This window comes from Chelon labrosus (genome assembly GCF_963514085.1).
Source record: "Chelon labrosus genome assembly, chromosome: 21".
NCBI lineage: Eukaryota > Metazoa > Chordata > Actinopteri > Mugiliformes > Mugilidae > Chelon > Chelon labrosus.
This window is the reverse complement of record NC_140354.1, coordinates 8,085,620-8,102,011: the sequence shown is the minus strand read 5'-3', so window position 1 is coordinate 8,102,011 and position 16,392 is coordinate 8,085,620. Positions and strand designations below refer to the sequence as shown.

Sequence of the window (16,392 nt, the reverse complement as noted above, 5' to 3'; positions counted from 1 at the left end):
GATAAAGGTGGAACATGCACATTGTCTGCGCGCCGCTCGCCTCCCTGCTACATCTTCAATAGAGACACAAAAGCCAGCAAAAGGGAAATTTGAAAGGCAAGGAGGCAGAGGAAAGGAAGTGATCCGAAGAGAGAGAGAGAGAGAGAGAGAGAGAGTGTGTGTGTGTGTGTGTGTGTGTGTGTGTGTGTAAGTGAGTGGGAGCGAGCGAGCCAGAGAAAGAGAGAGAGGAAGAAAGAGAGTAGAGCGAAAGGATCTCCCTGCTAAATGCGCAAAGCGTCCCGTCACCCCACGCTGAGCTCCATGGCCAACTCCGGCTGTCTGCTGCTCTCCGGCTCCGGGATGCTACCTCACTCGCTCCAGTGTCCCCCTGCCTTCCTCTACCTGCCCGAGGTAAGACTGAACGAAGCTCGCTTTGTCGCTCTCCTCTCCTTCCCCCCCCACTCCCTCTCTCTCTCACTCTCCCTCTCCCTCTACTCTCACTCACTCTCCATCCTTTCATTTCTCTGTGTGCGCTCCTCGGCGGCACGTGATAGCATCGCGCTGGCTTTGTGTTGTTACCCTGAGTACTTTCACCCCTCTAACCCTTGACCCTCACCCTGCCTTTGTGCGAGAAAACAGCGAGGGCAGGAGGTGGAGGGGAGCGGGGCTCTTTGATTTCATCCTCCCAAGCCATCCCGCTCGTCATTTCTTCCCCTCTCCTTCCCTTCCATTTCTCGAGTAAAATGAAAGCAGTGAATTAGAGATTAGTGTGACGTGGGAGCACGCAGTGTTTGTGTACATCAGTCTCTTCATGACTCATTGTGCTTGGAAGTGTTTTCTCAGTCAGTCTGTTGTGCTCTGTCACTTCTCTGCTACAAAGATGAAGCAGTTTAAAAAACAAAAAAAAAAAAAAGAGAAGAAGAAAAATCCCTTAAAAATGATCCTTTGTTTTATTTTATTATCATTATTTGTTTTTGTTTTTATGAATGGAACTTTTTCTTTATCCGTTTGTGAAAAAGAAAACACGCATGTGGTTCCAGTGTGGTGCCTAAATCCTGACACGTTACCTAATCTGACCCCAGCCTGCTCGACATTTACACACTAAGATCCAGCTGGATTTTTAAATCACAAATATTGATGTCAATCGCTAAAGTTAGACCTGTGAGGCCTGCGCGGTTCATGTGAGAAATAGTCACACACAAGGTTAAATTGCTTGGATTTTAGTTCAGTTTAAATCAGATTTTGTTTATTGTATTTGTCACTAATCTGTGCCATTGAATCCCTTTAAAATATAATGTTAAAGTCAAAAGATTTTTTTATATATATATATATATATATATATATATATATATATATATATATATATATATATATATTTGATGAGAACATATAAAACAACCACATATAGAGTTGTAATTTTAAACTGAAACTTTTTATTCGTCTCATCCCCTCTTAAGCCCTACATTTTTCAAATGGTGATCACCACCAAGTGACAACGTCTTGAATAATTACACATCTCTGCAAATGAACATTGATTTTTTTTTTTTTTGGTGTGTTTTTGTCCTGCTTCTTTGGAAATTGATCCTGTCACTGATCCCCTTGTTTTGTGAAACCCGAAGACTGCAATTTTCTGGAGGGAGGTGAAAAAATCAACAACAAGGTGACTCTTAAGAGCCCGTGTGCCTGTCTATCTGCTGAATAATTCACATGTTTTAATTCGGCGAGTTGAGGGCGATGGGAGGGCTGTTAGTGGTGGGATGATGGGGGCCCGGGTGGGGGTCGAGCATCCAATTCTGTTTTTACTGCCGGCAGCATGTGTTGCAGTAAACAGTGTGTGTTACTGCCGTGATTGAGGGGAAACAGCGGCGAGGCTGGAAACTCCTGCTTTCTCATTTCGAACCGTACTCCCCCCCCCTTCTCCCCCATCATCGCGGTAATGGCGCTCACCCCCTCCCACCCATCTGTCCATAGCGGGCACACCCCACCAGCCAGGCGGAGACATGTGTGTGTGTGTGTGTGTGTGTGTGTGGAGGAGGTGACGGGGTGGGTGGGGGGCATGTCGACAACCAGGTGCCACCAACTGTAGAAGAGCCAAAGCCACCTCCACCGACTCACTAAAAATAATTCTTGAGGGTTTGTTATTTTTGTGCAGATACGAACAATAATCGTGATTCTAATTTAATCTGAAAACATTCAAAGATTGTCCCTCCTCAGATTTTTTTTTTTGCGATAAACTTTCCCGTCAAACTGCGGAAATCTTTCTGAGCTTCTTCCACAAGTTTAAATGTCAGTAAACTGAAAGAGTTCAGGTGGGTTTACCTCCCTCTACATCCCTGTAACTTCCAAATCCTCAGGATGAGCTGCAAGCCTCTTGAGTGTGTGCGTGTGTACCTGCCTATGTGTGCTCACAGTCGATTCCTTTAAAAGTCCAACACAGAGCTGAAATTGAAACTTCCTGCGTGCTATTTTCATGAGACACCCCTTTTTGTTTGAATTCCCTTTAATGTATCAGCAGCTTTTGTTCTTTTCCTTCTTCAGTTTTTTTTTTTTTTTTTGGCCCGTTCTTTGCGGTAAATCCTCACCCTGCAGCGCTGCGAGGGGAAACAACCCTCTGAATCACACCGTGGCCAGCCTCTCTCTCTCTCTACCCCCCTCCGCCATCCCTTTCCTCCCACATCACCCATCCTTCATAGCATGCTGCCCGTGTTCCCCCCACCGTCTCCCCCCTCCTCCTCCTCCTCAAGCCACCGCCGCTCTCCTGCTTCCTCCCCTCGCCACAGTGCAGGGCTGCAGCATCGGCTCGTGTTAGATGACAGCCAGCGAACAGAAGGGGAATAGATTGAGGTGATAGCCTCTGCCTCGCAGTTTGTTTGCATTTCAAATAAGACACTGTATTAAGTTGGGCTCGGAACAGCTTTGCTTATTATCTGTGAACATGGCGCCGCATGATATCACAGGAAGACAGGAGTTTATTACATAAAAGATTAGCAAAGCATACCTTGCCTTTATTTGTGTGCAGCAGTGTTTGGGTGTGTGTTCCCAGGCAGTTTGCTTTGATGCTCTTTGTAGTCGTCTGCGGCGCGTATAAATCCCGGCTAAATGTTTGTTTTCATTAACACAAGGAGAGACTCCCTGCGGTGTGGTGGGAGAACTGTGGGCTTCTGATTACAAAAAAAAAAAAGTGGCAGTATCACGCCGCCGCTGAAGGGCCGTTCCTCTTCTCGACAGGGGGAGAGTTGCTCCACCACATGGGGTGCCGGCTTCATCCTTCCGCAGGATGATGTCACTTTTCTTCTACCCTCAATTTGTATTGTAGGGGCTCATTTCTTGAGTTATGGAGCCGGATATTGAGGGAGTTATGAATTACAGTGTGGTGAGGCTTTTACGGGATGCAATGCTCAGCGCTGTAGGCCCGTATTAAAGTATAAATATATTTATGGTACAAGCTGAAGCTGACGGGGTAGCTCAGGTTTGCTCATGGTAGTTAGTAGCTGTCTTCAGAGTCATAAAAACATGGCATCTCATGGATTTTCTATTTACCAGGCACTGGGTGGGCATATGGCAACGCTCGTAAATGTAACTCTATTATCTAAGACGATGCTGTTGGGTGGGAAGCACCGCGTTACTTATGTCTAAAGAGGAAAAAGCAGCAGTTGTCTTGATGTCACATCTCTCTCTCTCTCTGTCTTTGCCTCAGACTTATCTCCAGATCTCGGGCTTTTCTAAAATTGCCTTCCTTTGATTTGTAATTGGATTTTCTATTATGGCATTCCACTGCGCCGATGTCTATTGTTATTGTTGCATCTATTGATTTCTTTTTTGTGGCTTCTTTGGTCGGGCTGTTTTGAATTTCCCCCTTTAACTGTACACGGCTTCGGTATCGTTCTAAATGGTTAGGTCACCCTTTCATGTCGGTGGATCCTGGGAGGAATTGCCCGGGCTCTCTGGTTTCAGCGGCCTCCTCCTCCTCCTCCTCCTCCTCCTTCTTCTCCTCCACTTCTCCCTCCTCCTCCTCTTTCTACTCATGCTGATCTCTTTTCTACGACTCCACTGGCGCTGACTCCCTCCCGTCTCGCGCGCACACTGATACATCTGGTTAAAGGCGAGCAATGCGGAGAGGAGAGTACAGGGAATACTCGTGACACACTTCCCCCTCGGTTCAGGCCTTGATCCTGCCTCCCAAAGCGGCGCTATTCAGGGGGACTTTAGATATCGAAGGATTCAGGTTGGCGGTCTCCCGGGGCCGGACTAATGCGAGCCGCGCGGAGACGGCTCCTTCCTGGGGGATAATTATTGTAGGCCAAGCTGTACTATTGACAGCTGTAAATGGAGATGGTGTCTGTAACTGGGGGAGGCCTAATAGGTTTCTGTCCCTACATGGGCTCTCGTTAGGCTCATGTGGGTGCATCGGAGATGAGTTTGAGAAATATGCCTCACTGGGTTTCAAATGGGACTCTGAGAGACCACAACCCCCACCGCACTACCTCCCACCTGACCTCTTGGGAAAAGGGTTAACACACAATAGTTGGGGCTCTGTTTCAGTCTATTGTCACTCCTATTCTTCATGTGTTCCTATTACATGTTAACATGAAAAAAAACTAACCATTGATCCCATCAACAAGCAGAATGTAAAGCCTGATCTTATTCATCTAAACCGTGTACCTTAAAAATGATTAAAATACTACTTTCAGTCAGTCCTATAAGCTCCGCCCTGCTGCTTGAAATAATAACCAACCCAAAAAAGAATCCGCCACTAAAAATAGTCCCACTGAAATTTCATCCTGTTTCCATCATATTAAACTGTGTTTGTGGGTCACTTTTAAAGATCTCCAGTAGGAAACAATGGGCTCAGTTCAGAGTGCCTCAGTTCAGGAAATCTGTAGATTTTTTATTTTTTAGGAGAATTGTTAATGATAAGAACAACAGCAGCCACTCTCAAATCAAACCCAGATTTAAGATTAGGTGTTCCTTACATCCGTTTCCACAAGCTGTCTGATTCTCTCTTTGTCGTGTTGCAGATAACTGCTGTGTTCGAAATATTTCCATTATATCGCGAGGCAACGCCAGCTTTGTTGTTTTTCAGTCGAGCACAATTCACTCCGATTCAATCAGGCACAAATCAAAAAAACTTTAAACCCAATTTCATGGGCCCTGGAATATACCTCTCAATATGTTCTATGTTTTGGTGTGAAATCATTCAGAGTCGTTCTCTCGCCGCTGTTCAGCTGTTTTTGTCCCTTAAACAGCTGATTCATAGCGGCATAACAAAGGCGGAGGGACTGATTGAAATGTTTTCTCACTTTTCTCTGCCCCGGAGGAGAATTGTAAATCACAGCTCAGTCGTTTATTTTGAAATTTCATTTGGTGTGTGAGCGAGTGCTGCCTTGTTCTTCACAGAGACTTCACAGTCAGCCTGACTTGTGTGTGTGCGCTTTTTTTTTTTCTTAAGGCTACCCACCGTCTTACTCCACTAGACCTTTGTAAATGGAACAAAATTAAATTTGTTCCCTGTATAGAAGAATGGCACAAACGGTGCAATAGGTTTACTCACCAACAAAGGTTTTTCCACTGGGGGTCTGACTGTGCTCTTAATGTGAGCGTACATATTTGAGCTGACATATCTCTATTTATTTGTCTCCCTGTGAGAAATCTTTGTCATCTGTAGGTGGATGCTTGCAGGGTTCTGCATGCAGGGTGCTGCGCAGTGCATCAATAAATGTGTATTTACATTTTGCCAATAATGCTAAATATCCCCCAGTCATTAGTGGTGAGCGTTAGCTCTGCATGCTCCTGTCTATATTCTGCACCTATAGTGACTATGAATTAGCATTCACAGTGCTGCTGATGCTAATAAACTCCACTTCTGGAAAACAAAGCTGCAGTTGCAGATGCCCTCACCTTGCAATAATTACCAACCTTTTTTTTTTTTTTTTTTTTTAAGAAGGTGGCAAATGTCTAATGAAGCTTTTAATTAACATCATTTACTCTCGTGCATTGCACATAAAGGAGGAAATAAATCCTGGCACAGGATTTTTTCCGAGTTACCTGCTCATGTGCAGGGCTAGGACTCGTGGCATTAAAAGCCACAGTGGCCCGTATGATTATTTTAATTCATCACACATCACAAGGTTTTCTATAAATTCAACTCAGTCATACAAGATCTTTACTTGAGGTTGGCTATCCTTCCTCTTCTGTGATATGATTCAGATAAAGACACTGTCAGTTCTGTATTGCAGTGGCCTTATTTCCCACTCAGGCCGTTTAATACAGCTCAGGAATGTCGGCTTGGTTTTGAAATCTCAGTTCTCCCGAGAGCTCCTTCGGGCCAAACAGAGATTCGCGAGCAAGTGGAGGGACTGGCGAGAGGGTTAGGACACGACGCACGACACGACACCTCCCTGTCTTTACACTGCAGGAGCTCTCACTACATCACTCACGCTTATACACACACACACATAACGCATACAGCGGAATAAAGACGGGAGGATAACCTCGCAGTAGAGACTCTTTGCAGCCTCTCTCTCTTCCCTGAGAATATAATCTGACCTGAGGTTTTCTATTTCTACAAATGGCACGCTAAATTGCTTAAGCAGCCAGACCAGCTTGAGTCCAATTATTTCTTTACTGCAGTATCTTAGCCAGCTGTGATTATTATGTTTATAATGTAGTGTCACTCTCATACTGTCCTTCAAGCATTCTCCTCGCGGCGGGATCCTCTCAAATGAGACGTATTACCCTGTGTGCTGAGTTAACAGAGTGGCCGTACAAGTGAAAGCAAAAAAAATAAATAAATAAATAAAAAGAGAGAGAAGCCATCACAAGCCATTAAAAGCACTGCACCTTTTTATCACCAGCAGCTTAATGGCAGCGGTGAACAGCAAAGCATTATTACAGTTCTCCTTGTGCTCCTGCAAGCCTGTTTTCTCCACCGCCAGAAGGCACGCTGCTGCTGACAAATAGATCTCCAGACAAACAGTGAAGTTTTGTTTTTCAAAAGGTCATTATCTGTCTTCATCGGAGCAGCAGGCGCGTTGCATGGGAACCAAGTTTGAGGAAGCGGTTCCTCGTATCAAACCGGCCTGGGAAGTTCCTTTTCCTCTCCCTCTCGTCTTTTTTTTTTTTATTTATTTATTTATTTTTTAAGGGATGCAGCTATACTGTGTGTTTGACGACCAAGAGGCACCCTGGGTCACCTGCAAAAGAAGATCAATATTTGAACTATGCCGTTGTGGGTCAGCATGTACGGGTGTATAAAATTAAATGGGGCTTGAAATTGATTTCAAGTTCTCCTTGAAAAAGTCTACAGGTATTCATAAATGAAACCAGGAGGAGAAGTGCCGCAGAGAGGAGATGACCTCCACCCAGGCACATTCATAATTGTTTTTGTTTCTCCAAATTAAATGAGCCCTTTTATTGTCGTCATCATCAATATTATTATTATTATTATTATTATTATTTCCATATTGAGTTAGGGGGGCCGAATTTGCTGGATATGGCACGTTCGTTTTTAGAGACCTAAAGTAATTTAAAGTTATGGCTGCCATTCCCAGCACATCTCCACTGGTTACCCCCTTTAACACCGTGAAACAAATGACCATGAGATGGGCTTCAAAATAAAAAACGGGACCTTCATTTTTGTTAATCTCAGCTCGGTATTGAATGAAGGAGATGGGGTGGGGGGGGTTCAGACTGTGTTTTCCTCGTGGGAAAACCAAACAGGTATCCCTCTGATTACTCCGCTTCTCTTTGGGTAATCGGTAAGAAAGGAGAGAAGCTTGTGTAATTTAGCTCAAATCAGAGCCATCCCCCACCTCCTCCTCATCCTCCTCCTCCTCCTCCTCGCTTTCCCTCTCCTCAGATGGAGAGTCTAAATATCACTGCTTTTTTCTCGCAGCACTTTGTTAGTGGAGCACGCCTCTGTGTTTTTCTAAAATCATCTATCAAGGTGAGATCTGTGGGAAAGAGCAGTGCCTCGGGCTTTCTCTCCGTGCGCTTATGAGGTTTTATGAGGTCCCACAGGACCACTGCTTTGGTGTGTGTTAAAAACAAATGGAACTTACAAATTACAGATTACAGCCTCCGCAGGCTTGTGCATCCACCTTGGAGTGTGTGCTGTAAACAGACGCGTGGCCAGTTAATGAAGGAACGAGTTTGAGTGTGTCGGAGGGATGCGGCTCAGGCGAAGCCCTACGTGAACGTGTCTGTGCTGCTGCAGCTGCTGGGCGACTGTTGCATTAGTGATGATAGCTGGGGTCCAGGAGGCGGCATCAGTTGTCAGGTTGGTGATATTTACTCTTAATGGGTCAGCTGAACCAAAAATATTTCACATTTTTTCTTCACTTACCTCTAGTATGCCATCTCCTATAAATGATATTATTGCTCTACACAACAATAAATACATTGTAAAAGAAAGGTTGTGTTGTCTGGACATTTTTAAAATCAAGAAAAAGAAATATTTTAAACTAGATCATGACACATTTGCTTTCAGTTTCCAGTCCTGGCAACTAAATTGGTGTGAAAACAGGTACACAAACAGCTAATCTTTGGCTTTATCTGCTGAGGAACATGATCCATGCAGAGATGTTTCCCTTAAAACAATATCCAGCAAAACTATGCAATACTGTTTAAAAAAAAAAAAAAAAAGGAAAGAAAATCCTGGTTTGAGATTTTCACCCCTAAATCCGCACAAGGAAGGTAAATTTCATAGGTGGTGGCTCGCTTGCAAATGGAGTGTACAACCATGCCAGACTGGACGGTCGGTGTCTGGTGTGACAGTAGCCATGTGTCCACACAAATGTCAAGCAAATACGAGGCAAACCTTTGAAATGTCACAGAAAAGAAATTCCTTAAGACGGTTTGGAGCGAGTAAACTTTCGTCAGGAGGTAGCGGTATAAGTGGTAGATGTCAGGAACTGAACACAAAACCTTGAAGAAGGAGAAACACAACCAGTCTTGTCGGTCATACATAAGAGATGGAGAGAGTGCTTCAGGATTTTTATTTATTTTTTTAATTGGCCAAGTTGTAATTATTCTTTCATGTAAGCTATTTGTGCCTCAAATAAAGAAAAATAAATGCCCTTACTAAAATGCACTCAACAAAAACCGTATCACAGCAACAAGGTGCGATGCATATCTGCGCTGCTTCTTCCTCTTCTTCTTCTGTTGTTGCTGTTAACATCTCTCTTTTTTGTTTCGTTTTTTAAATGGCTAAAATAATCCAAAGCGTGCGTAAAAACCACAAACTGAGGAAGATTGTTGTTGTTTTTTTCAAATGTTGATCACAAATGAATGTGCATCAAAATACATTTATGGAATCATGGCTGTCGTTTCTGCGAAGACATTTTTGAATGTCTCTCAAAATGTATTTTTTATTTAGCAGCATAAATAAAAGCCCATTCGCCGCCATTATATTGATGCTGAAATCTAAAATGTACACAAATCAAAGCACGAGCATGTGTACGCTTAGATACTACTAAAGATTAGGTTTTTTATTTCCTTCAGTTTGGCTGTAGCGACCATTTAAGGCACTACACACATCCGAGGCTCGACGGGGATGAGGATTTTCCATCGCCCACCCCTCCCTTTCATCCCCTTCCTTCTAATTTAATGACTCAGAATTGTAACTCCAACATTGTTATCATTCAGCAATAGCGAGTAATGAATAGCAATTAACGTTTTCAAAGGAGGGAGTAAAGCTTGAGAGACGTCGCTTTTCACCCAGAAATGTTGAAACAGCGCAGTCGGGGGAGATACTGTCATGTAGAGAAAGGACCTAATTTATCCGTCCAGCTGTTTTTGGTAAATAACTTTTTTCTTCCTCTCCTTCTTCCCGTCACACAGACTGCTATCAGCGTAAACACAAGTAATCATTCTAATATCCAACACATTCTGGCTTCCTCAATGAACTGTAATAAACGGTAATAAATTACTCTGCACATTTTGTCCAATGATTGCTCTTTCTGGTGCCGGGCGAGAAAGTGCTAATTAACTGGATATGAATGAAATTCTAGAGCAGCATGGTATCAACGGCGGGGAGACAAATGCGATTTAGTTCTGTCGCGAGCGAGTGGAAAATTGCTGTGTAAATTGGAGGTTGTTGCTGCAGAGCGTTTTTCTGTGTGCTTACATTTCATGGGTGAGAATCCAATCTCGCAGGGCAGCATGTGCGGACTGCCCTCTCTGATACACTCCACCGTCCTCCACCTACTGTATGATAGCGCTCTAAAAGCTCCCCCCCAAATCTCTTCACACGCACTTCACGCACACACTCCCACTGACGCGGAGGAACACAAACACATATTTCAAGAGGTAAAAGCTATTGTCGAGGCGAGGAGCCGCAGCAGCCGCACCAGCCGAGGTAAAGATGTGAGCAGCATATGCCTGGCAATTTGACTCATCTTCCAATTCACCAAATTCCCCCGACACTTGATTTCACGCAATGTAAACAGAGCAAATTCTGATTGTCACACTTGTTCTCTCCTTTACTCTTTTTTTTTTTTTTTTTGCATGTTTCCTGGTCGCTTTTACGCACACGCAGTGGGCACTATAGTCAGGAAAAAAAAGACCACAGCCTCCCCTTCCTGACTCGCTGCTTATTGTCCCTTTTCGCCTGTTTGCACTTTTTCATCTGCTGCTGCAGTGGCCGGTTTTATCTATGGGTTTGGGCAGTTTTGGAGAGAATTACGGTGACAGAGCCGTGGAAATGATAGGCCGGCAGTGAGATATCTCTGCCTCATAAATTCTACATAGCTCAAGATAATTTATGAGGGAGGTTTGTGTGCGTAAGACAGACACTGCTCCATGGTATCCATCCACTCCACGGCCTCCATTCACTTCAGCCCCGCAAGTGCAGTCGATTTATCGAGACTGAATTTATTCCCGCATTCGTTCCTTTCGTTCCCAAAGCATCACTTAATGATTATGATCGCTTTTTTTTCCACCCTTTATTTTTTGCTCAGAATATGCCCGGGTATTATTTGTTCTGTCAGGATTATTACAGATAAAAGAGCAAACTAATAGATCTTGCGCGGCGTGTCTACTACTTTACGACGGAGAGGCCTTCACTGTGAGGTATTCTGCCATCAGCAAAGGTCATCAGCTCCCCTGATTGTGCGGTATGTGTGTAAGGCCAGGCCGAAAGGCAATGGTAATCATTCTTCATGCATATTTCTGTTTTAGGAGGTAGGAACTAAACCAGGAAACTTATTTTTTTCTGCTAAGAAGTAAAGAATGCATTTTAGATCAGATGCTCAAGTCACTTTTTAATGCGCATTAAAACTTTTCACTAAAACTTTGCTATTGATAATATGCAAAAGCATATTTTCTGTTTTAGTTTCCATTATTCAGGCGTTCTTTCAGTATGCACTCTCTCTCTCTCTCTCTCTTTTTTTTTTGTTTTCTTGACAAGATCTGAATTCCCTCTCCTGTGTTACAGGCTGATCTGATGAGCAGACTATGACTGCAGCCCTGGGGCAATAGAAGTTTACAACTCAGTTAGTACTGGGCTCTGTGTCTCTATCCAGTTAGGTTTTAAGCCTTTATTTTGGTTGCAGCAGTGCCTCTGGTCTTTAGTCCACACAAGGCCTTTTTTCAATAACACCTTCTGCACTGTCTCCCGCCATGTCGATCTACAAAATGAATGTCTTCTCAGGAAGAAACACCCCAGAAGGGGCCGAGTTTAGAGTCCGGTGGGCGTAGTGCAGTACAGTCTGTACCTCAGCAACACTGAAGAATCACAGAGTCGTATACGGCCGCTCGGGAGGGAGAGTCGGTGTACGTCGACCGTGTGTTTGTGTTTGAAGAATACTCTATAGGTTTTCCAATCAGCGCCGGTATTCCCAACGCAGCTCTGATGTCAGCGCACCTGCTTATTGCCATGGCATACCTGTGTCGTTTTAACTAGACAGGATGCACAATGGAAGCAGACAAGGCTCTTTCACAGGGGAGTTAATCTAATCTACTCGCACTCAACTTGGACATTCGCTGTCACTGACATGCCGGCGTCGTCTCCAATAAAACAGGTGAAGGCAGAGCACGTCGTCTGCGGCTCTGCAGGTAACTGCTGCTGGCACGCCGCTGGGCTTTCATGTTAACCCTCCCCGGGTTCCATCCAATCATTATACATGAGCGTTCATTCTCAATTTGGGCTACTTTCCAATCAGTTATTTTTGCTGTCTAGTTGTTTCAGGGAACCGTCCGTGATGCCACTGACAAGATAGGCTTCCCAAAATATGTAGCAGCTCATGGTTGCTCCGTAGTTTTGTCAGGTTTTTTCGAGATTTAAAAATCCACCACGAGGCAGATGTTAACATACCTTCTTTCTTCTCTCAGTGTAGGTGTGTGTGTGTGTGTGCATTTTGTGCACACAGGTGACAAGTCAGTGATTCAAGTGCTCAGCAGCAGGTTATTTCCTCTGAACCGGGGCCCTTATTTAATGGTAATTGTAGCAATTAGCATGTGAATGAGGTAAGAATTGGATAATAGAACTAAGATAAATATTGATGTTAATTCACATTGGAGGAATAGCGCGTGTGTGTGTAGGGGGGGTGAGGGGTGTACAAGTTCCCGTAAATTTATCCCGAGCCCTCATTTGCATGCATTAACGCAGGAGCAATTACGACCTCAGAAAGCGTCAATGCTGCTGATGTTAAAAATAAATCAATTACTCTTCGACGGCAACTATGTCATATCGGGAGAAAATGGATGCGGGTCTGGAGACGCGTTTTCAACTTTCCTCCCTCAGTCTTATTCGCTTTGGTGTCTAAACCAGTAACCAGCAGCTGGGAAGGTTAAATGACATCCATCAAGTGTCAGACAGCTGACCTGGGGATGAGGCTTTTCATTTTGACTTTGTAATAACAGCAGCTTCGCTCACAAAATGAGACAGATGACCTTGCTTGGTCGGTTTGGTAGGCTCCCCAAAGCTCTCTCATTGCAGGTATATAACAGTTGATGAGACTGTGTCAATTTTTTTTTTTTCCCACTGAGACAACCGCGGTAGCTCTCTAGGTGAAGGGGTAAGGAAGGAACACGACGAGTTGCGTAGAGATGCGAGGCAGCCCGTTTGTGGTGACCCGTGGCTGGAAAAGGAAAACTGACCCAGGATAGCTGATGTTAGGAGGTGGAAGGGGTCTTGGTGTGACTGAGCAGTTGTTGGGGTGGAAGTAAAAAAATCTGCGCTCCCGGAAGGCGGCTGCCATCTGGACGCTGGCCCATGTCTGCAAATCAGCAATGTGCAGCCATCTCTACCCCTCTCACACATCGTACGAAACATTACAACCGTACGCCCCCTCGAAAATATACGCCAGCGCTCACATCAGCCTCCCCCGTCCTACCGCACCCCCCTCCCTTCCGCCCTGTCTGCTGTTTTTGAAAGAAAAATGTGAGAGAAGGAAAAAAAAAAAAAAAAAGAAAAGGGAAGGGAAAGAGTGCAGTGCCAGGGGCGGGCGGTGGAGAAAACCTCATTTCTTCCGGCGTGCTGCAGCGAGTGGGTTATTGAGGTGGCTGTAATTTGATAAGGAGAGGAAACTCAATGGACTGTGAGCAAGTCAGCAGTTTGAGGCCAGTCACATTTCTGATGTGATGTGGAGGTGGCGGTGGTGATAGTGGAAGGAGGGACGGAGGGGAGAGCTCGGGAGGAGGCGAAGGAGACGGGAGGGAAAGGAGAGCAGGGTTCCCTCGCATTGGTGGATTTTCCTGTCCTCCATGAGAACAGAGAGGGAAGGAGGAGGAGGAGCACTTATCCTTGTCAGGTCCGACTGCCTCTTGGACAGTCTGAGGTACATTCCCATGCAGATGGCCCATATACATCGGTCTGATCATTCTAATCTGGAGATCTCCCTACAGAGCCCCAGAAAACTCTCCCCCTTTCTATTTCAAACGCTCACGCCTTTATCCCTACCTTCCCCTCCGTGCTCTGAATTTCCACTCTCCTCGCAAAGTCACTTTTTGTTGTTGTGGCTGTTTCTCGCTCGCTAGATAAGAGACACAAGTGTGATCAGCGGAACCTTTGAAGTTCCCATAAATAATCGGGCAGCGTGGCCCACTCCGGAGCCCTCAGCTTCCAGTTCAGATCAAAGATTAGCCTCACGTCGGCCCCAGCCCTGGAATAAAGCACTTTATTGGATTCCAAAAGCTGGGCAAGCGGGCCCCTTTCTCTCTCACCACGGGCCCCTCGTCAGACACAAGGCCCGAAGACTTTCACACGCAGCCTATCGAGCTGTTTGTACTCCCAGGATCCACAAGAAAGAGAAAACAAGAAAGCCTGAACAGTGCTGACTTTTTAATCAACACCACGTTCAGAGGCAATCAGCAACCAAGGCCTGATGCCTGAGAAATCTCTTTGTGAAAAAAAAAAATGGGACAGGGGGATTTTTGAAGTTACTGTTAAACAGGCTGTAAAATGCTCCCTCAGACCTGCGGGGCATTTGGATCTGGCGAGCCCGTGCAAGCAGTCAGGGCTGTTCACACATGAGCAGGCTCTCTCATCTGGCTGAGGGCGAAGTCAATCTGGGGCCCGGTGTTTGAGAATGGCAGCCCACCATTCAAAAGGTCGGCACTGGCCCTCTCTGGCTCGTGGTCACACATCTATCTGGGTACGACGCTGGACTAGACTCCAGGTTAGAGAACTGGCCCGAGCTGATTCTGCAGTGCCTGACTAAAATGAACGCCGCCAGCATTTAGATGTCTAAAGAACTAAAGGGTAGGCTGGTCTGTTGTTAGCTGGTTAAAGACAGGGCTCACTGAGCCTTTTGTGAGGGATGAAAAACGATGTCCCTTTGCATGCTACACTGCTCTCAGTAAGAAATGGCTGATGGGCTGTGGGGGGGGCGGGGCGGCAGGGTTGCATCTCCTCCGAACCCGCCGAGGAGCAGAATTATCTTCTTTTATGCACCTCCCACTCGCCACCTTTCAATAAGTGTCCTATACCACTCAGCAGCAAGAGTTATTGTCAAGACTTTACAGGTCTACAGGAGCATCAACAACACTGTGTAAAACATTAACAGGCCTGTTTAATATCCCCATCCTCCGTTGCTGCAGCTCTCCTAACATTGCACATTTTTGACAATAGGTAATACTCAAATCTCTCTTCCAGAGACTAAATCCCCATAAAAACACATCTCATCATGGCAGCTGTATTCTCTGGGGATTTGATGTTCATGTCATGAAAAGCCATAGTGTGCAAGCACACTGAAGCACCCACGCACAGATTAGGCCGGTCATACCAGCTCTCTCTCTCTCGATTTTTACATTTCTTTCTTTATTTTTTATTTTTTCCCTTTGAATTATACTTGGTAAACAGCTGAGGATTGTACCAAGGGGAGCGATTTTATGAGCAAGGAAAAAAAAACAATGTAATGATAATAAAAAAAAAAATGAAACAACCGCAAGATGAAAATTGTTCCAACCTGAGAACCCCTTTAAAGACGTGCAGAGCTGAGTGAGCCAAAGACGAGATGAAAAATAATTCTGTCAGCAGACACTTTCTCCCTACATCACCCCATTGCACCCCTAATTGATAAATGACGTCCATTCATTTCATCAAGGTCAGCGTACAATTAAAACTTTTGTGATTTATCAACCGGTGAACGGAAACCAAAATCAGCTGGGATTGCAGGCAACAAACCTTGATGTTTGATGACTTGAATATGTACCCGCGGCGCTGAGTGTGACCTGAGCGGCTCGCTGGGGATATCGAACGCCCCTGCTGCTCCCGAGCGTGTGGAGGTGATGAGTTATCGGACGGAAAAGATACATCTCTCTCTCGCGTCTTTGACGGCCCCTCGTCTAGATTTCACTGTATGATATGTTTGTGCTACATCAGCGCCGTGAGACAAAATATTAGTTCCCGCTGCAAAATTACTCCCCGACTTCACACGCATTTGTTAAATTTCTTTCAAATTATCTAAACAGCAGAAGTAATTTTTAAAGGATCTCGTCAGTTCGTTTATTGCCTAAATTTTACTCAACGTTAATCCCCCCTCCCCCTTTTTTTCCCCACACAAGCTAGATAACTACAGCGTCTTAATCTCAGAAATTAAAAGAAGCATATGTTTTTCATGATAGCCCGTGAGATAAAGCAGTACAATATCCAGTGTGACATTAAATTAAAGATACTGGCAGCTGTGAAATGGAAAACCGCGCCGTGCCAGGCCAGTACAGTCATGCTGCAGCCTCTTGTGCTTGCGCTTTTTGGTGGATTTCCATTTTCCGAATCTGCATTACCTTTGCATATGAATTAAAAAGGTCATTACGGAGTCTCCTTTTTGATGTCTGAGTGATAAATAATATATATAAGCTTTTGCAAGATATGCTCTTTCAAGTCCTATCTGCGGATCTTTTCTTAATATATGCGCTACATTACTGTGCATGCACACCCTTTGGTGCACATCCCCCCGTTGCATACTCGAGATG

The 16,392-nt window shown here is 44.9% G+C and overlaps 1 protein-coding gene across 2 annotated transcripts in view; it reads left to right on the top strand.

Annotated features, from left to right (window-relative positions):
* Positions 1–264: 264 nt before the first annotated feature.
* The window catches only part of LOC311506349 (RNA binding protein fox-1 homolog 3-like), a gene marked incomplete at both ends in the record, with an annotated part of 71,687 nt that continues 55,559 nt past the window's right edge, over positions 265–16,392 (top strand). For both annotated transcript variants that reach the window (XM_084570269.1, XM_084570268.1), the window contains one exon: positions 265–390. In XM_084570269.1, the coding sequence (XP_084426395.1) occupies positions 265–390 (126 nt within the window). The remainder of the gene's footprint in view (positions 391–16,392) is intronic.